We start from the raw sequence: 20,261 nt of genomic DNA on the forward strand, positions 1-20,261 counted from the left end.
TTGTGACGGATTCTGACAAGCTGGTCTGGGTCGTCCAACACCAACAGAGCCGTGGTTACATCCATCAAAGCTGCTCCTGCTTTTGCGAAGCCGCTGTTAATGCTGATCTGGCAGTGCGTCAAGTAGGACGACAGTGATGCCATGGTTGGAGTTTTTCCTCTTCAATTAGCGTAGGGAAGTGTTTCTAATATTCACTGATTGCACTGCAGCTTATTCATAATGTCCAACGTAATATACAGACGGGTGAAAAATTAAAGGAAGAACCTGAATAAATGAGCGGGGAAACATAACGGATGCGGATGCTTCCACACAGGTGCGCTGCATGGTACAATTAAGCAGTTAACATCCCATCATGCTCTGTGGCAGGGATAAAAATGCTGAGCAGGCCCAGTTGATTCTGAATTTTTCAAGATGGCAGGGAGGGAAAAGATTTAAATGACTTTGAAAGAGGGTTCCTTGTTGGGGCACGGATGGCAGGAGTCACACACAGACTGCTCAGCTGGCCTGTGTTTCAATAGGAACAGTGACTTAAGTGACGTCTGCATTTAGATCTGTGGGAAAGACGTCGGTAAATAGGGTCAGAAACTGTGGTGGACAGCGCACACTTGATGACCGTGATGCTCGTGCATTAGTAGAAACATGCAAGGACAAACAGAAGAGCAAGTCTGCCTCAGGTGACTGAGAATGACAACGCAGGGCGTGATCAGACCGTGTCGGTGAGGACAGTCTGTCGACAACTACATAGAGAGGGATATCATGGTAGGGTCGCAGTGCGTAAACTCCTCATTACAAAGATAAATGCCAGTGAGAAAATTGATGAGGTCAGATGAGTCATCCTTTCACCATATTCTCAACAAGTGGGCAAGTGCATGTGACGTACACCAGAAGAACGTAACAGCCCCCGAATGCTAAAGTGTATGTGTGTGTGTGTGTGTATGTATATATGTATATTATATATATATATAAAATTTATTTTTAATTTATATAAATATATAAATAAAATATTATTGACTGCAAAGGATTTTCATCCATATATAAAGAAGTAATACTTTGTTCATAATTATGATATGTCCAATTACTTTTGAGCCTCTGAAATGAGGGACTATGTATAAAAATGGCTGTAATTCCTAAATGGTTAATGCAATTTTTTATTTTTAAACCCCTTGAATTAAAACTTAAAAAGTCTACACTTCAATCACATCTTGATGGCTTCATTATAAATTTGTTGTGGTGGAGTACAGAGGACAAAACTATGAAAATTGTGTCACTTTCCATATACTTATGGACACAACTGTGCGCACACACACCCGCACCCACACACACACACACACACACACACACACAAACGCTTTTTAGCATCCAGGCGCAGGTCAAGATAACCCTGATGATTTTTTTTAGACTTCACAAAGCTCCTCCAGAGCCATAGTAGACTTTATACAACAGTTTTCACAAGCTCTATAGTATTCCTCATAACTTAACTCATCATGATGTCTAAAATCTGTGTACTTTTCACAGCGTTGGCACATTCATTCACTGAAATCAACGTCATGGTGTTGTATTTTAACAAGATGTCATTTTATTAGGACATTTAGGAGCAGCTTTCAATGTGAGGTAATGAAATACCACTGATACTATTGTTACAATATTGTATTGTCACATATACTTTACATGGAGGTAACTGCAATACTTTAAACATGAAGATGGAAGTTTAAACTTGTGCGGTTTATTTTTAAAAAAATGTGTTTTCCGTTTGCCTTGTAGACAAGCGTTTTAATGTGCTTGTTAACAGACATTTGGAAAAAAAAAGAAAAAAACGAACTCAACTGAAAAATACAGTGGTGTTTTCCAAAACAGCTGTAACTGTGCCCTAAAATTAGTCTTGTGTCCTCTTAATAGTTACCATTTAGCCTTTCAAGTAAGAGTAGAGACGGTGAGAAAACTCTGCAGGTCATAACTGTAAAACTACCGACACTTTCCACACCATAAACACAATCAAGTTCCGAACAATTAACTTGATTTCTATCAACTCTGCAAGCAAATATCTGGTGTCACAGCAAAAAACTGCTGTGAGGAGAACCAACCGAGTTTAACATGTTTAAATGTAATAAGTTAACAAGTGTTTTCATTCAAGCAATAAAGTTATTTCCCCCAAAGTGATACAGTACATCTTCTCAATAGAGTTAATGTAGATAATTTTTGCTCCCCAGACTTAATATATACTTGTGTTTTTCATTCACATTATTTATAGTTTTCTCAATCTGCTCTGATGATTAGGAACATCACCATCTAACACGGACTTTTTGAGGCGCTCCCCACCACATGCCTCATGAACACCCTCCCCTCACCGGCTGTCAGCCGTGACTTCGTCCGGCCAGTACTCGTCCTGCATGTAGTGGTTTGAGGAGGCGAAGCTGGGCTCGCACGGAGCGTTGTCGTCCCTCAGCTTGTTCTGCAGCTCCCGTTCCCACTCGCCCTCCACCAGCTTGTAGAGGTCCAGGGCGGCCTGAGCGTCCTCCAGCGAACAGTGACCTCTCTTCCCGACCTGGGCAGAGAGAAACAGACAGGGTCAGCATGGAGGACATTCAATCATGTGCAGGGAAGACAAAAATTAACTCTCTTTTACTCTAAAGAACTGTTTGGTGAAATTTGTGAGTTTATGGTGACCATGTTTTCAAAAAAGTTTTTAGCGTGGACCCCCTTGAGCCTGACTGATGGTGGATTTTATAGTTATATCTGCTGATATTTTGAATTTTTGAAATTTACTTGTTAAACACAACATAAATAAACATTTTGACATGTATATCTCTTAATTTAGATTATTAAAGAGCTGTGACCTGTACTGTATTTAATAATTAATAATGAATTAATTTCCCCAAATGCCTTTTCTTTACCCACCCAGGGGTGCACACTGCACAATTGTTACTTTCAACAAAGCAGAGATAAGCGCTTTTTGACATTTAAATGACTTTTCACTTGTTACAAAAGTTTTCTGTGGTCTACTGAGGTTTCTTGTTAAGAGAAAATATATAGATCTCTCTAACATATTTCTGTATTAAGCTCCTTGATGCACTGCACACAGTCTGTTTGGTCCATTACTGGTAAGAATAGGATGAATACAAACGCAAAACAACAAAAACTGCCTGAGAGTGTCTTAGAACCAGTACCAATGTCTGTTTTATAAGTGTTTTATCTTTAGTGTTAAACATAGTCTTCACAACTCAGATCGTGAACTCTTCAAAGTGTAAGCAAGTAAGGAAAGAAATCTTAATGCAGAACACAGCTTTTAAGTCTTTTCAACAATGTTTGTGATATAAAAAAAATAGCTTAAAAGACATTAGGTTAGATGCCTTTCAGTAGTTTAGCAGTTTCAGTGAAAAACCTCAGTTATCACTGTGGATATGAAATGAAAAACAACAACAAACTCCCCTCTCCCCGTTTCTGAGAGAAATAAAGTTCCATATTCACATTGTGTGAAGACGGAGGATGCCCGTGACACTCATTAAGTCTCACCTGTATCCTCCTGTTGAGCAGCTTACTGGCCAAGATTTTGAGGGAAGGGCAGCGTTCTCGGGGAAAACCGACCAACCGGCTGAGGAGACGTGTCGTACTGGTGTCTCTGACCATGTGACATGGATGGAGTATGTCTAGCGCCTCAAAGTCGTTGTAGATGGAGTGGCCCACGACCACTTTGCCCACAAGTATGCCGAGGATCTACAGGAGAGAAGCCACGCAAGTGCAGAAGAAGACAAACATAATATTTACCTGTAATTACTGATGATAGCTGATTTCCAAAACTCAGCAAGCTAAATACAGAGCAAAGCAATGACTCCTGCTTGGGAAAGCCAGATGAATACATTTATAGACTTGCTGCTGTACTTTTTTTTAGCTACTAATTTTAAAATAAAACTTGAATTGTAGGTTATATTTCAGCCTAGCAGACACAAGTGACCTCCTCAATAATGTTCCCAGTCACAAAATAGTACATTTTAGGGGAGCCCTGGTGGCCGCTGATCTCTTCCCTCAGTTCCAGTCATTTGTCCACTTTCAACAGTCAATCAAATGCAAAAAGTGCCCAAAATAATAACAACAATACCCAATTTCATCACCTATTGAAATTATTTTTTCGCAGTATTGCATGTTTTTAAATTAGAAAATGAAGAAAGCAGCTTGTAAGTGTTGCAAAGAATACAACTTTCGGGGACAAACAAACAAATAGATGGATTTCAGTTCAATGCTAAGGTCTCTTCAGGACTGAGGCATTAACCCACTTTGTTGAACTACTTTAACCATTTTTCTTCAGATAAATCAAAACCCCTTCAATTTAAACAAGAGGAGCATGGTGACTAAGATCTGTAGTGCTCTTCTGAATTTCATTTTGGACAGACAGAGCAGTAAAAAGGTGACAAATGTATGCTCATTTTAGGCATTTCCTTTTGAAAATACACTTCAGTTCAGGATATTAGTGTGTGTTTGGCTGCCTGTCCAGGTATGAACGTGAGGAGGACTGGTTGGCAGGAGGTTAATTCAAATGATGTTGATTAATCATTTGCAGGGAAGGACGAGAGAGTCTGAGTTTAGTTGCATACTTACATGAAAATACTGGAACTTTTTATATTATATATATATATATATATATATATATGGTTGTTATTTGATCAAGAAAAATCATTTCATGTGCTCTCAAAACAACCTCAGTTCTTTGTGGCACTGATTCCACAGGATGTCGGAAACATTCCTTTGAGATTCTGCTCCAAGGTGACGTGACTGCACCACATAATTTCTGCAGATTTGTCAGATGCACATTCATGCTACCAACCTCCCATTCTACCACATCCCAAAGGTGTTTTATTGGATTCAGATCTGGTGACTGGGGAGGACACTGCAGTGCACTGAACTCACTGTCACGTTCATGAAAACAGTCAGACGTTTGCTTTGTGACATGATGTGTTATCATGCTGGAAGAAGCCATTAAAATATGGTAAATTGTGGGCATAAACGGATGCACATGGTCAGCAACAAAACTCAGACAGGCCGGGGCATTCAGACCATGACTGATTGGCATTAAGGGGCCCAAAGTGTGCCAAGAAAACATTCCCCACCCCATTAAAACCTCCACCACCGGTCTGGACTGCCAACATAAGGCAGGTTGGGTCCATGGATTCATGCTGTTGACACCAAATTCTGCTGCCTCAGCAGAAATCCAGATACATCACAGCAGACTACATTTTTCCAGTCATCAGCTTTCCACTTTTGGTGCAGCCTGTACACACTGCAACCTCAGTAAACTCTGGAGACTGGAGACTGCTGTGCATGGAAATCCCAGGAGATCAGCAGTTTCAGAAATACTCAAATCAGCCCATCTGGCACCAACAGTCATGCCACGGTCATAGTCACTGAGATTTCTCTGATGTCTGATGTGAACAGTAACTGAAGCTCCTGACCTTTATCTGCATGATGTCATGAATTGTGCTGCTGCCATGTGATTGGCTGATTGAATAATTACATGAATAAGCAGGTGTACCGGTGCTCCTAATAAAGTGCTCGGTGAGTACATTGTTACTCACTGCCCACACTGATTAATTCATTGTATACTAAGAAATGAAAAAATGAGTGAGAGAGGATGACAGAGAATCAAAACAGCAGATCTAGATCCCAAAGTGAAGCTGGCCTCACCTCCTCCCTGGCCTGAACGAAGGGTGTGGCACTGTGCAGATGATGCCTCCGGATGCCACTCCAGCGGGTCCTGTAGTCTGTGACAGGCTGACACGGTTGGACGTATTTATCATACAGGACGTTACCGTGATAGTCCAGGATGCTGCAGCGGGCCAGCTCGCTGCAGCGCCCGCCAGGCCCCGTCCCCACCATCTCACAGTCCAACGCCACCACTGTAGTCGGGCAGGAGCTGAGGCACGGTGAACTTCGACCACTGGCTGGAGGACTGGCCTCAGAGGAGAAGCCGCTGTCCATCTCCCAGCTGTCTCTGAGGGCCGTGACTAAACTGTGGTGGTCAGAAGCTTTAGGCACAAACACAGAGAGTCCTAGTTTAGATGCATCACTGCTCCTGTTTTCAGAGTTCAGAGTGTTTTGACTTTCCTGCATTGTATCACTGAGTTTGGTCTTTTTGACCAATTTATTTGTATCCGGATGTTCGTAGTGGTCGTCTGTTCTTTTCCTTTTCTTGTTGGCGATTATTATCTTCTGCTTACATTTCTTCCTGGCTCTTGCGTTCTCCACGGCATGAGGCATCATGGCTTTTTTCAAATACCGGTAGCTGCTGAGAAGCCTCCACGAGCAGGCTTTACTCTTTTCCGGCGCCTCTGTCATCATCAATCAATGAAACTGGCCTCGAAGTCATTTCTAAAGAAATCAAAACAAAAGAAAACAACCAGATTATCATTACAAAAAAAATTAAGCAGGTGACCACTACTACTCAAGATCTAAGTTTTTAAAATCTACAGATTCACTCTGAAAAAAAAAAAGGTAGAATTGCACCTTTTGTTCAGGGGGCTGTTGCAGAGTCTCGCATTCAAACAGACTGACTGACATTATGTGCATTATACAGAAAAGTGTTTACAACCCCTTTATTTTAGAGCCCATGCAGAAATACCACTGACTTGATGTGACTGACAGCAACACGTTACAACACTCTGTGGTATCTGTGTACTACATGTTGCGAGCACCTTCGGATCTTGGTCAATACAGCAGTCAAGTTAGCTAATTCGTAGTTAAAAAAAAAAAAAAGTAAATTTTTTAAAGTCGGGGAAATTTCAGAGGAGCTTTATTCTGAACTATTCTGCGAACGACAGAAGCCACCAAACTTTGTTCAAAATTCCCGACTGTTTAATGTTCCTTTGCTATCCACTGGGCTTTTTTTTTCCCCATCACTTGTCAAGTCTAATCGAGGTTTTGTTGGATCATTTCTTGACTCTAGTGGTCTAGTAAAACCAACATACACTGAACTGTATGTAAAACCCACCAAAAACTCGTCAACATCTGATTTTAGGTGTCTGCATCTTCTGAAGAGGCCGTGGTAGACAGTAGTGATCACTGCAAATATTTACGAAGACGTGCTTTCTTGTTGAGTTGTATACAAGCCGTGTTGAACACTGGGCCTTAAGAGTTGGGAAAAAGCGGGGACTCGGGTTCTGTGCAGTGTCTAACTTTGCGGTTAGTCGGGGCCGACTTTTACTGCCAGATATTTCGATGGAGTCTGGCGTTCCGTCCTAGAAAACCGACTGCCCTAGCTAGCTGAAGAAAGCCACGTCAAACGAGGCACCAAACATCGTTTTCTCGAAGAAAAATAGCACGTAAGATTATTGCCAAGATGCACAACTGTTATTAACGAGTGTCAACAAGAGACACAAAAAAGACACATTCAAACAAGAAAGATTGAATTATTTGTATGTTACCTTCCGACGCAGCACGTGTACAGTCTGTACATGCCTGGACAAGTCCGCTCTGCTCTCAATCTGATTGGCTCCTTCTCTTCGTCGTTGGTTGTTTGACAAGAGGCGTCCAGCTGCCAAGTGCATTATGGAGTCGCCACCTACAGGCCCGGCGCGACCTTGCGCGTTATGTTTCGTAATAACACAAGGTTGAAGGCTTCAGATGAGAGAGACAGTAAAAAGACATAAAGGAGCCACTGAGGCACACGTTAACGATCAATCAGTGATCAAACCCACACCGCCGAATCAGGACTGGTGGGTTCATTCACCAAATACCAACGAATCAAGATCCTCTTGTTACTAATTGGATTTCATACATTGCCAATTAAAACTTTTTTTTTTAAGGGTATACAACGGATAAAATGAGTTTGACTAATGTAAAAATGTTCTAAAAAAAAAAAATCCTTATATTTTGCCCTAGAAATAACAAATGACAGCGACTTTAGCTTGACTTGAGTCTGTGGTAAAGAAAGATTAATCTACAATTTATTGTTTTAGAAAAATAGTGTCTGCGAGCAGCGAAAACCACTTCACTGTAGAAACTAAATACATTTCATGTTACAGAAAATTGGACTGTCGTATTGTTTTCTACTGCTTACCGTTTATGCTGTTGTGCTTTTTGTCTTAAATCCCAAATGGTGTAATTTTCACACCAAACTAAATTCAGTTCAATTCAAAATTATTGAAATTGGTTTGTTGAAAACAAAATAGTTACAAAATAGCAATTGTGAATGAGTAACTAATTTACTCAGGAAAAAAAAAAAATCCCAAATATTTCAAGCTTCTAATACATTTCTAAATTTCTAAGTTAGTTTTTTCTTCTGTTTTACATCATTATAAAACTATTATCTTTAGGTTTTGGACTGTTGGTTGAACCAAGATATTATAAAGATGTCACCACAGACTCTGGGAATTTAGGATGGACTTTTTTTTTTTTTTTTTTTTTAAATAAACCATTCTTACACTTTATTGGTCAAATGAGCAACGGATTCTTAAAAAAAAAAAAAAAAAAAACAAACTGACAAATTCATTGATAATGAAAATAATCATTAGTTGCAGACCTGTCTCTCAGGAACTAAATGCAATTACAGAAACGTCAATGTGTTGGTGTTCTTATGAGGATCAAATGTCTTAACTTTATAAACATAATTACCAAAATTGTGAATTACAGGTGAAAAGCAGAACTATTTAACTGCCATGAGAGTATGATAAAACATTTACATTCATTAATGAGATCATACAGTTCATTTTGGTTTTGTGGGCCTTTTTATTTCATAATCCTTCCAAATGTACAAAAACAAAGACACGTTACAAAAAAAAAAAAAAAAAAAAAAAAAATTAAAAAAAAAAGAAAAAAGGAATTCACCATTACCATTATCCCCTGTGACGATGACATAAAAAAACAAAACAAAAAACAAAGCAACAGATGACAAGAGACTGGTGTCAAACCAAAGTGCATCCGCCTGAGGTGTAGTATTCAGACCAGGGGGAAATAAAAATCTCAATTTTTCAAAAGCTGTCCCCTCTTCCCTAAAAATTGGTTTTTGTTTTTAAACATCAGGCAGGCCCTGGCCACCACCTTTCCACCTTCCACAGTTTTCCCAGAGCAGCGGAGGACCTAAAAGGGGGGCCACGTCTTTTTGACTTGGCTTCAGAGCATTCGGTGGTTCACTAAGAGTAGAATATAATTTAGTTCTTTCTCTGCATGGATTTCCCCAATCCTCCTCCTGTCATGGTGGGGGGCTGGGGTGGGGGGTAGGGGGTGTGTTGAGTTCCTGTGTGGAGCTTTTATAGCTCTATCTTGTCGTCCTTCTTCTTCTTCTTCTTCTTGGTCTCTTCCTGCATCACCAGGGGGTTGGAGGCCTCCCTCTTCAGGTAGGAGATGAAGTCGCTCACCTCACGACCTCCCTGGAACGAGAGCGGTGAGATGGGACGATTAACGGCGAGAGCACAGAAATGAATTCACTTTGTTTTAACGATCACGCATGGTCATACTCACCTCGTATTTCTTTGGGTTCATCTTACGTCCAGCTGGGGAAAAGTAGATTGTGGGGAAACTGGAAAAAGCAAAAGTTGAGGAGAGACTGATAAGAATTCATATCGTAGGTGTATCATCAGACAGTGTTATTCTGCGAACCTTTTCTTATCCAAGGTTCCCAAGCTCACGAAACCGGCAGGATTTTTGAGGCAGATACGGATATCAGTATTTAGGAATTTATAAAAAAAAATAAATAAAAAAAAAAAAAAAAAAAATTAGCTGCCAGTAATTTTTTAAACTCTAAAAGGACAGCTTCACAATTTTTCAAGTGTCTTAAAAGAAAAATCAAATGTCCATATGTACACTGAAAGGTTTTATACTTGCTGGAATTGTTCCTCATGTTCACACTGGCTGTGAGAGTTCACCTCTTAATGCACTTTCATTGTAAGTAACGGGGGACAAACTCCAGTCTCCCTTCCATGCAAAAATTCAAAAGTTTATCTGAAGTTAATATTACGTTTCAACAGTGTTGTTAGTCAAGTGGATATCTTCCAGAGTTACAGTTTGTTTTTTTAAACCATCCCTCCATTGGAACATAAAGAGGGAATTTTGTACTGAAAAGACTGACTTTGGAAAATACTCTGTCTAACTCAAACTAACGAAGCTTCATATTAGCTTCAGATAAACTTTTGAATATATTTTTGCACAAAACGAGGACTGTGGATTTTTTCCTTACACTTATATTGGAATTGCTGGAATTGAATCTATTAAATGGCCATTAGGATGAAAGATTATAGCAAGAAAAAAAAAAAAACTCCCTTAATGTACATTTGGACTATTAATTTGTGACAAACTTGAGAAAATTATGAACACACACACACACACACACACACACACACACACACACACACACACACACACACACAAAAAATATAAATAAATAAAATCAATCAATCTTGATACAGATCCTTGTCAGTGCTCTGTGGTGGACAAACTAAGCAACAGTGTCATCGTTTATAAGTTGCCTCTAACATAGTTTGGCATTTCTGTACTGAAGTTCTGTTTTACTTCAGTGCCCAACACATACACCTATACAGATATATCTGCAATAGGCTGATATATCGACCTGGCCATTTCATTCGTCAAGCATCAAATATTTTCCAGAACTTTATGACTTTTGTTTGGTGAAATCATGAATGAAAAATTAAGTGAAAATGATATGACAAGATTTTTTGGTAAAACTTGTCAGCCATTAATGGGGAGTATAACCATTTTTTTCCCCTTGTGATCCTGTACAGTGAATAAACTCTGAGAGACTTGTTAAACATCTTTTGTATCAAAGTATCAAAGCAAATCTCTATCACACAGTTTCTAAAGGGATGTGGTGAGACAGAATGATGAATTTAGAAGTTGGACTTTCATTTAAAAACTCAATTCATTGTGTTTCTAAGATCTACAGACCATCAATGCTTGCTGAGGCGTAGGGGAAGCTTGAATATTATGTCTAAGCGACTCATGACTCACCCGCTGACTTCATATGGAGATGGCACATCGTTGGCTGTGGCATCCATCTTGGCAATGACAACGTTGGGATCGTCAGCCAGCTTTAGGAGCAGAGGAGAGGAACTGTTAACGGTCTGTTTTTATATTCTTTACATACAAAGCTCAAAATAATGACTGACAACAGCAGGTTCCCTCCACCGTACAACCCTAAAACTGTTTCTGTCAAGTTGTCTAATATCATCTCTCTTTGGTTGAGGTAATTAAAAATGCTGTTTTTAGTCAGAGTATTACTCTGATTAATACTGGAATAGCAGTCCATTCCCTCACCTTCTCTCCCAGCTCTTTGTATTTGGGCTCCAGGTTCTTGCAGTGTCCGCACCACGGAGCGTAAAACTCGATCAGCACGTCTTTGCTCTCGTCGTTGACGATGGCGTCGAAGTTCTCAGCCACCAACACCTGAGGACAAAGGGTAGATGTCACAAGTTTACTCATCATTTGATGAGTTGCTGCGAGTAAACAGGTAAGACAGTGCTTTGAGCCCAGAGTGCTGTGATTGTTGTTTTACACTTTACTAAACGTCGACGTCTATTGCGACACACAATTTTTGCAGGCTTTTGACAAGCATTACATCTGATCCTGGCCAGTGATCAAAACTGTACAAGTGTGGAGGCAGAATGACACAATTTAAATGCTGTTAAAATTGTGTTTCATGTTTGAATTTATACATGGAAGTTGTTGAGCTAACATTCCCAAAAAACATATCCATCCAGTTACTATACCTTGCTCTCGAGTGCCATGTTTTATTTTCATGACCCATTTACTAGTTTAGCACCACAGTACATAACCTGCTGTATTATAAAAGGGAGACAACTCGTTTACTAGTCCTATGAGCTAGTTTTCGCTTCAGCAGATGTTTTTGTTGTATTTTAATTTCCACCAAACTTCACTTCTATTAAAAACAATCATTCCACTAATGTCTGATATTTCAGTATGCGTTCCTCCAGGGGCTGGAGAGACAGATTATATGGATTATATATTTATAAAAAGGTCTTGGTGGGAGCAATAAATCATTCATATGAATTTTATAGCCACCCCCTCACAAAACATGACAAATTTAAGCAATCTAACCCTGGGAACACCTGGGAAGAGTTGAGCAAAAATAATAATGATCCGGTTGTATTGAAGGATCATGGATTTGTGTATATTTTCCTGTCCCTTACACCTATTAACCCATCAGTTCTCACACAGCAGGTGTGTAAATGTTTCACACTAAGTAGAAAAAGTCGGAGAAACACGCAAAAACCTATTTATAGGAAAATCAAGGGGTCAAATTTAGAACCAACAATATAAAACCCTATTACACAGCACACTAAGTAGAAATTAAGACTCCTTCTGGATGTTTCATGTCACCTTGACGGGTCCATCGTTGTTCTCTGGGATGGGCTCTGATTTGAGGTAGCGCTTCAAAGCGCCATCGAAGTAGTCCTGCAGGAAACGCTCCAGAGCTTTCCCATCACGACTGTTGGGAGAAGAGTGAATGTCATGCAGAAACATCATTGCTTCAACTTTTAAAGTCAAGTACCCAGTTCGATGGAGGTTGTGTGTTCAATTTAATTAAATGATTAGCGTGTAATGTGTATGGAATGTCTGCTAAATTTTGGCATTGGAAATGCACTTGTGGCAAACAAAAAACTGTCTTGACTTACGAAAACTCCTCAGTCATGATGTATTTGTCTCCCTTGACAGTGCGGATGGCCACCAGAGGCAACTCTCCTGAGCTGCCGTCCAGGCCGAACTCAGACACATCGTGGCTGAACATGTTCTTGTTGGCCACAGCAAAGTTCAGCTTCTTGCCCTGATCCAGGAAGCTCTTTGCCACCTTCATCACCCTGTAAAATGTTAATTTGGCATGTTTACAAGTCATGCTTTTGAAAGTGGAAGATTAAAGTAGCGTCTCAAATCAAAGGCAATATTTAGTGATTACAACCACCACCTGAGATTTAGCTCAAACTGAGACTCGAGAGCCACTAAAAGGAGCTGAGGAACAATTCTGGTGTATGTTTAGAGACACCTACCTGTTCCTCCAGTAGTTGGAGCCCTTGGGGTTTTTGTCATAGTCTACATCATAATAAGCCACCATCAGGTCTTTCCCCTTCAGCTGGTCTTTGTTGTCGTCTGTCATGTGGGGGCAGATCCCAAAGCTGAGTTGAAGAGTGAGAAAGCAAGCAGTAAACATTAAGCTATACTCCTAGCTGGTTATGGACAACCCAAAAATCAAGTGATACAAATGATTTACAGCAGGGTAACAAGTGTAACCTATGAAGCTTGTGTTTCTTTTACATGTTGTAACATGAAGCCTTTGTCTTATGTAAAGCACTTTGAATCACCTTTTTGTTGAAAAGGTGCTATACAAATACATACACCTTGCCTTAACGTCTAGATTGAGTAGATCTGATAACACCATTCACATATTTCAGAAAGCCTCACCGAAAACAGCCTGGTTGAAATACACACCGAACATACTGGTATTTTGCCTACTACCAAGCAGTTAGGCTTGTGGCAAGAGGCGACGTTGGTGCAAAGTGAAGTAAAACAAAATTAATAGGAGTATCTTGTGTCATGTGGGCATGTGTTTTGTTTAATAAAAAAATAAAAAGCTAAATTAAACTGGCAGTTTTGTCATGTGATTGTTAGTAGAAACACCGTTAAACCACATGTAGAGGAGATGTTCGTAAACTACTGTAATCTCTTTTTCAGTTAAAAAAAAAAAAAAAGAATTCTTGTGGTATCTGCCATTACATTTACAGAATAAAAAAATAACTGCACTTTTTAACTCGGGGGAAACTGCATAGTGAACGTACTATATTCAACCAAAATGGAATTAACTCCACGGTCTAATCAGCACCGCAGCAGTCTGTATTGTTTACTCTGATATCACAGAGAGCGCGGAGTCTCTGCCTTAGCTGATGATCCCTTCATGACGCTTTGCACAGACTGCACATTACATCTTATTTGTGGCTCTCTTTTTCAAAAAAAAAAAAAAAAAAAAAAAAAAGGTGAGACGCACCAATCACACTAGGGTCCTAAATTTAAAAAGGCACATTATAAAGTCCAGTATTTACTCATCACAAGAGCCAAATACTTTCTGTTGGAGCCCAAATGCAGTTCCCTGTTTTTTTAAGCCATACTGCAAGAACTGAGTGAGAGCAGAGCCTGCATTTGCACTGCATATATGAAAGCAACTCACCTACGAAACAAAGTCCTGTTGGCACTTAGCCATGTGTGCAAATATGTACTGGTAGTATACAAGATGATCGTATGTTTTACCACTGCCAACAATTCCAACTGCTGTAAATGTATTGTGCTTTGCAAATACGATGAGCCATCATCTCTGCTACCTCACTGGAGCACAAGTTTCTGGATGTGGGAAGACGGGGCGTGGATGGAGAAAACCATCTTCACTCAAGAAAACCAACACTCACATGTTGTCCTGGATGAACCTCTTGATTTTGTTGCTGGTGAATTTGTCCTCTGTGAATTTGACTAAGCTGTCCTCAAACTTGCTGTTAAGGCGTGGTGGGCGGAACAAGATGACACCCCTGTAAACCAACAAACGAAAGGTCAGTTTGTTCCTGATCGCTGGGACAGACCTGTTGTATCAACAGCTGCTGCGCTACTGATGTGACTGTCCCATCACGCGCGCAAGAGAGTCATTTTTTAAATTGAGGACTAGGACAGAAATGCAGAAAGAGGTACGCACTCTCCGTCAACACCCTGGTTCTGGAGGAGAGCTTCAGAGTTGGTGTGGGCGAAGCGATAGTTTTCCCTCAAGGCGCTGGCTGCCTTCAGGAACTCTGCCTGTGATGTGCTCTTGTCATCAGCAAAGAACCCTGGGAAAGACAGATTAATCTTATTCAGACCAGCATGCAAATTTACCAGCTGCAGTCAAAATTCACCCAAACTGGGTTCGAGTTGAAATCTCACGCTTACTCATGTTACTGCTAAGGGACGTAGTAAACACAGAAATTGGCTGCTAGGGGTGTAAGTGGCTAAAATTCAAACATTAACTCACCAACAACACTTGCGTCTTGGTCTGCAATAAACTTCTCAAAGTCTGCATCAGCCTTGAGTTCCACAGAAGCTGGGCCAGCCTGCTTCTTAAGGAAGCTGACAATCCCATCTACAGAGAGCAAGAGGGAAGCAGAAGAATGATGCCGACAGAAGAAAAGAGAGGCAGAAAAATAAAGATGACCATGAGGTGAAAAATAAGCAGATATATGGCATAGTTGTACAAATGTGAGGTATACACACATATTTAAAACAAATCACATCAGAGCCAAATACCCGCAGTTCTGGGACCATCATAGGGACCGGATTCCTCTCCATCCCTGAAGATCTTCAGGGTCGGGTAGCCACTGACACCATATTTGCTGCATGTGTTGCTGTTAGCTGTGCAGTCAACCTAAGGGGAAAGAAAATCATTCACATTCTTAGAGCACAGAGTGCAAACCACACTAAAGTGGACAAAGTTAAGTGAAATGCATTATGCAATACCTTGGCCAGAGACACGATGCCTTTCAGACGTGTGGCGGCTGCCTCGTACTCAGGTGCTAGCCGCTTACAATGGCCACACCTGATGGACAGAGGATATGGATCAGTCAAACAGGAAAACAGGTTACATTTCGGCTGTATTCAGGTTTCAGATCAGCAAAACATCCTGACGGAGATCTGGTGATTTCACAGTGTGTAATGAGAAACCTCTGAGGTAATTCAACAGGGTTTATGAAATACATCTACCTGTTTCATGACTCGTGGCTCAGAAGGCCCTTCACAAAGCATTTCCAACTTTCCCCGGTCAACTGATTTAGTCCGCAACTCTCTACTTGTATCTTATATAACTTATTTTGCAACAAATGTTAAGGAAACGTGTGCCTAACAAGTTAGGAACTCATTAAACTTTAGGAATAAACAGTATTACGGATAATGGTATTGAACTAATCAGTTACTCTGATTATTCTATTGATCATACAATTTATTGTTTGATCACAAAAAAGTGAATAATAAAATGCGGCATATTAACAGTAGAGCTGCAACTAACAATTATTTTTGACTATCGATTAATCTACCGATTAGATTAAATAATTGCTTCGTTTTGTCTATAAAATACCAGAAAGTAGTGAAATGCCCGTTATAATTTCCCAAAGACGAAGATCACATCTTCAAATGTCTTGTTTTCGACAGGCTGGAAACACTGAAAACGTAATTTTTACTTGAAAATGAAGTTTTCCCCCTTGATGGAATAAAAAATGTTAAATAAACTGTTTTTAAGTTACAGTTGAATAAAATCGATCAATTCTATTTAAGTTTGGCACAGTGGGCCCACGTCCCAATTCCTCTGGACCAATCAGAGGTGGACACCAAAACTTCCCTGGCCAATAAGAACGTTACAACAACGAAAGGATACGCCCCCAACTTCCTCTTAGCCTTAATTCGCACTTAGTTCCCATTGAAAACGATTCGGAGCAGTTAAGAATAACTAATAAGCCACAACTAATTGTGTACTTTTTTACAGCTGAATCTATAGTCAAATTGTGAGACTCTGAATCGCTACTCCACATAAAAAAATAACCTTCCAATACAGCTACTAAGCTCACACCTTCCCGCTTGTAGCTAACATGCTAACGTTGGTCCCTAGCCAATAAACCACAATTTGACACTCACGACTCTGTACAAATTAAAAATGCATCTCTGACTGCTTCTAATATTAACAATGAATAAAGTGTTTTTTTTAAAACTCAGAGAAACATTCAGTGTTCTAAGTTCTGCAAGTGAACGTCAGTTAGCTTAACTGTTGACCACGAAGCAAGTTAGCTCGTTTAACGTTCGCAAATACTTCAGTTGTTCTGCAAAACACTTGAGAACACTCACCAAGGCGCAAAAAATTCAACAAGAATGAGTCCATGGTCTCCGATCTTGCTTTCGAAATCGTCATCCGTGTACTCCAGCACATCACTGGCCCGGGTGAACCCGGCGAGGGCGGCCAAGAAGATCAGCCTCAACATCGCACACCTCGCTAGCAAAAAGCCTCCTTCACTTTCTGCCAAACAAAACAAAATAAGAAAAAAAAAATCGCTAACTGTGTCCGTGGCAGCCCACCCTTCTTCAGCTCTCTCGGGCGAAGTGACAGTCAAGACTGGTGCAGGCTCCTAGGACAGGGCCAAAGCGTAAGACTGGTCGGTAAGAGAAAGAGAAAGAAACGGAGGCGGCGGAGACGTTCACGCAGCGGGAGAAAGAAACGGAGGCGGCGGAGACGTTCACGCAGCGGGACCGCTCCTAACCACAGTGTGGCAGCCTCCCATAGGTCCTTCCAGCGCGTCGCTCTGCCCCGGTAAGCCAATGAGAAGCAGGCAGACGAGACCTCGTCGTCTCAGAGCCAATCTCGACTCGACAAAATCAGAACGCCTCTATCTCACAAGCCCAAGTGATTATGCTAATGCTTTACTGCTTGATATCATGGCTTTTTGAGTATCTGCAAACAATTTAGACGTGTCGATTGCAATTATTTATTATTTCACTCACGCACAAGTGACAAGCATACGCATTTACAAGACACCAAAAGAACCGTTGCAGCCCCCGAAACGTGTCACACAGGAGCAGAACTTCTCACATTTAACATTAAAGTAGAGCAGTGGCGCAATGAAGCAGCAGACGAGACCTCGTCGTCTCAGAGCCAATCTCGACTCGACAAAATCAGAAACTCCTCTATCTATCCAACAAGCCAGATTATGCTAATGCTTTGCTGCTTCATGGCTTGGCTTTTTCTGCAAACAAAAAACAATTTAGATGTCGATTATTTATTATATATTTATTATTCACTCACGCACACAATACGCATTTACATTACAGAACAAAAAAAGACCCAGCCCAGCCCCGAAACGTGTCACACACACAGCAGAACTCTCATTTTAACATTAAAGTAGAGCAGTGGCGCAATACACTAACTCTCAGTTTATTATGTACACCTGGCTAAAACGAATGCACTCTTAACACAACAGTGCTGCAATAAACCCTGCCTTCAGAAAGGTTTCAGTGTTCGGTTTCTGCTTAAAGTATGTTAAAAGAGGTGCTGAGTGAACTGTTTCGGAGGATTCAAGATTCAAAGACTTTATTGTTAAGTTGTCAGTGCAATTAAAGTCTTAGTTTGCTGTCTCTCTTTTCTGGTGCCATCCGTTGTTGTATCCACCTGAAATATAGGAGAAACTAAGAAGTTCAAAAGACTAAAAAACGTATAAAAAAAAAAAAGATGTGATTTTACCTGAAGCAAAAATGTACAGACTGACAAAAATATGTTAACACACTCAGTTGTCAGTTTATTAGGTACACCTGGCTAAATCTAATGCTGTCTAAAGCAACGGTCCTGTTATTAATCCTCCCTTCATGAAGGTTATAATGTTCAGTTTTTGTTGAAACTCTTTTACAGGGGTGGTGATTCAACTGCATGATCATTTTTGGATACTGCTAATGAATTGTACTGCGTTACGTTGACAGGTGTTCCTGTTACTTTGTCCCCCTCATCACAATCAGTGAGGGTTGGCTAAACAACAGACTCACCTGTTTAGTGTATAATGCACTGCAGCTCAACAGCAGCACAACGTGCAGCCTCCAACATGGTCATACGTTTGAATCACCACCTCTTTGAAAGAGTTTCAACGAAAACTTATATCCTTCATGAAGGGAGAATTTATTGAAGGACTATTGTATTAGATTGCATTAGTTTTAGCTGGGTGTACCTAATAAACTGATAACTGAGTCCAACTAAGTACATTTACTTAAGTACAGTTTTGAGGTACCTGTACTTTACTTGAGTATTTTCAAGTTATGAAACTTTATACTTCTACTCCACACCATTTCAGAGGTAAATATTGTACTTTTTACTTAACTAAATTTATTTGACATGTATAGTTACTAGTTACTTTCATTTTACATACAAAAATTAACTTCTAAAACACGATGCATTATTATGGATTAAATGCCACGTGCACCCACACAGGTGTTTTCAGTTATGTGGCTGATTAGACCTATTCAGGTTAGAGTTGTGCAAAGCTATGTGGGATTTACATGAGGTGACCATGTACTGAGAAGAAGGAAAAGTTGCAACTTGCCAAGAAAACTAAATTCTGCACAAAATATTTAAAAAATATCACTTTACACTTAACACTTATCACTATATACTTTTGGGACCTAGGAGGTTCCATAATTTAACACTTTGACATGGGCTATTTTGCATAATGAGTTCTTTTACTTTGGTACTTTGGTACTTTGACTCGAGTAGAATTTTGAATACACTTTTACTTGTAACAGTCATCAGAAAAGTGCAGCAATAAAATAAATAATTAAATACAAAAAAATACACAAGTACAAAGGTCGATACAACTTCACTGTTGTCATTGTCACTAGCCACCAAAACCATCTAGTTCATGTTAACCACATCATGGATGACACGATAAAGTCCTAAACCTGTTTCCATTGTGGTCCTTGATATAAGGAAAGTAAAGACGCAGGATTCGAGGTAACATTATACAACCAGCAAACCAACACTATAAATACTACATTACTGTGCACAAGTTTTAGGCACTTGTGAAAAAATGCTGTAAAGTGAGGAACCTTTCAGAAATAATGCCACGATTGGTTTTTATTTATCAATTACCATCATACAAAGTGAAGTAAACAGAAAAATCCTAAGTCAAATCAATATTTGCTGTGACCCCCCTTTGCATTTAAAACAGCGCCAGTTCTCCTCCGTACACATGAGCACAGTTTTTCAGGGTACTTGGCAGGTAGGTTGTTTCAGGCATCTCAGAGAACACAGTTCTTCTGTGGATTCAGTCTGTCTCAGTGTCTCCTATCTCCTTATGTAATCCCAGGCTGACTCCGTGACGCTGAGATCAGAGGCCAGACCACCTGTTGCAGGACTCCTTGTTCTTCTTGTCTCTGAAGATAGTTCTTTTTGACTTTGGCTGTTTGCTTGGGGTCGTTGTCATTGTTGCAGAATGAGATTGGGATCAGACCTATATCAGACCCTGATAGTCTTGTGCGGTGGATAAGAATCTAAACATCTAAAAAAGCCTAAAAAGTTTGCACAGTGCTGTATATCATAATTAATAAAATCACTCCAAGTCCAGCGGTGGAAGAGGAATTAAGATCTTTACTACTAACAGCACACTGTATAAATACTCCGTTTCGTAAAAGTATGAAAGGAAAATAATCAGGAAAGTTTTCTTAAAGTATAAAAAGTAAAAGTAATCAATGCTGGAAAATGGGCCCTGTGACTGTTT

The 20,261-nt window shown here is 40.1% G+C and overlaps 2 protein-coding genes across 3 annotated transcripts; both read right to left on the reverse strand.

Moving 5' to 3' along the window:
• Window positions 1–1,553: 1,553 nt before the first annotated feature.
• Window positions 1,554–7,590, reverse strand: isg20 (interferon stimulated exonuclease gene). 2 transcript variants are annotated; one of them, XM_040134266.1, is made up of 4 exons: window positions 7,410–7,590; window positions 5,674–6,357; window positions 3,511–3,711; window positions 1,554–2,542 (listed from the first exon to the last, which is right to left on the reverse strand). In XM_040134266.1, exons 2-4 carry the CDS (start codon window positions 6,325–6,327, stop codon window positions 2,342–2,344), a joined length of 1,056 nt encoding a protein of 351 aa, XP_039990200.1. In that variant the 5' UTR covers window positions 6,328–6,357; window positions 7,410–7,590; the 3' UTR covers window positions 1,554–2,341. The 2 variants fall into 2 exon arrangements, with proteins under 2 accessions (XP_039990200.1, XP_039990201.1); XM_040134267.1 differs by lacking the exon at window positions 7,410–7,590 and adding an exon at window positions 6,977–7,399.
• Window positions 7,591–8,777: 1,187 nt separating this feature from the next.
• pdia3 (protein disulfide isomerase family A, member 3) lies at window positions 8,778–17,208 on the reverse strand. The gene is made up of 13 exons (XM_040132250.1): window positions 16,855–17,208; window positions 15,481–15,559; window positions 15,271–15,388; window positions 14,999–15,106; window positions 14,687–14,816; window positions 14,409–14,525; window positions 13,002–13,127; window positions 12,633–12,815; window positions 12,337–12,445; window positions 11,254–11,382; window positions 10,948–11,027; window positions 9,445–9,502; window positions 8,778–9,353 (listed from the first exon to the last, which is right to left on the reverse strand). The coding sequence occupies exons 1-13, from the start codon at window positions 16,986–16,988 to the stop codon at window positions 9,234–9,236; spliced, it is 1,491 nt and encodes a 496-aa protein (XP_039988184.1). The 5' UTR covers window positions 16,989–17,208; the 3' UTR covers window positions 8,778–9,233.
• Window positions 17,209–20,261: the final 3,053 nt, after the last annotated feature.

This window comes from Xiphias gladius, chromosome 8 (assembly GCF_016859285.1).
Source record: "Xiphias gladius isolate SHS-SW01 ecotype Sanya breed wild chromosome 8, ASM1685928v1, whole genome shotgun sequence".
NCBI classification, from domain to species: domain Eukaryota; kingdom Metazoa; phylum Chordata; class Actinopteri; order Istiophoriformes; family Xiphiidae; genus Xiphias; species Xiphias gladius.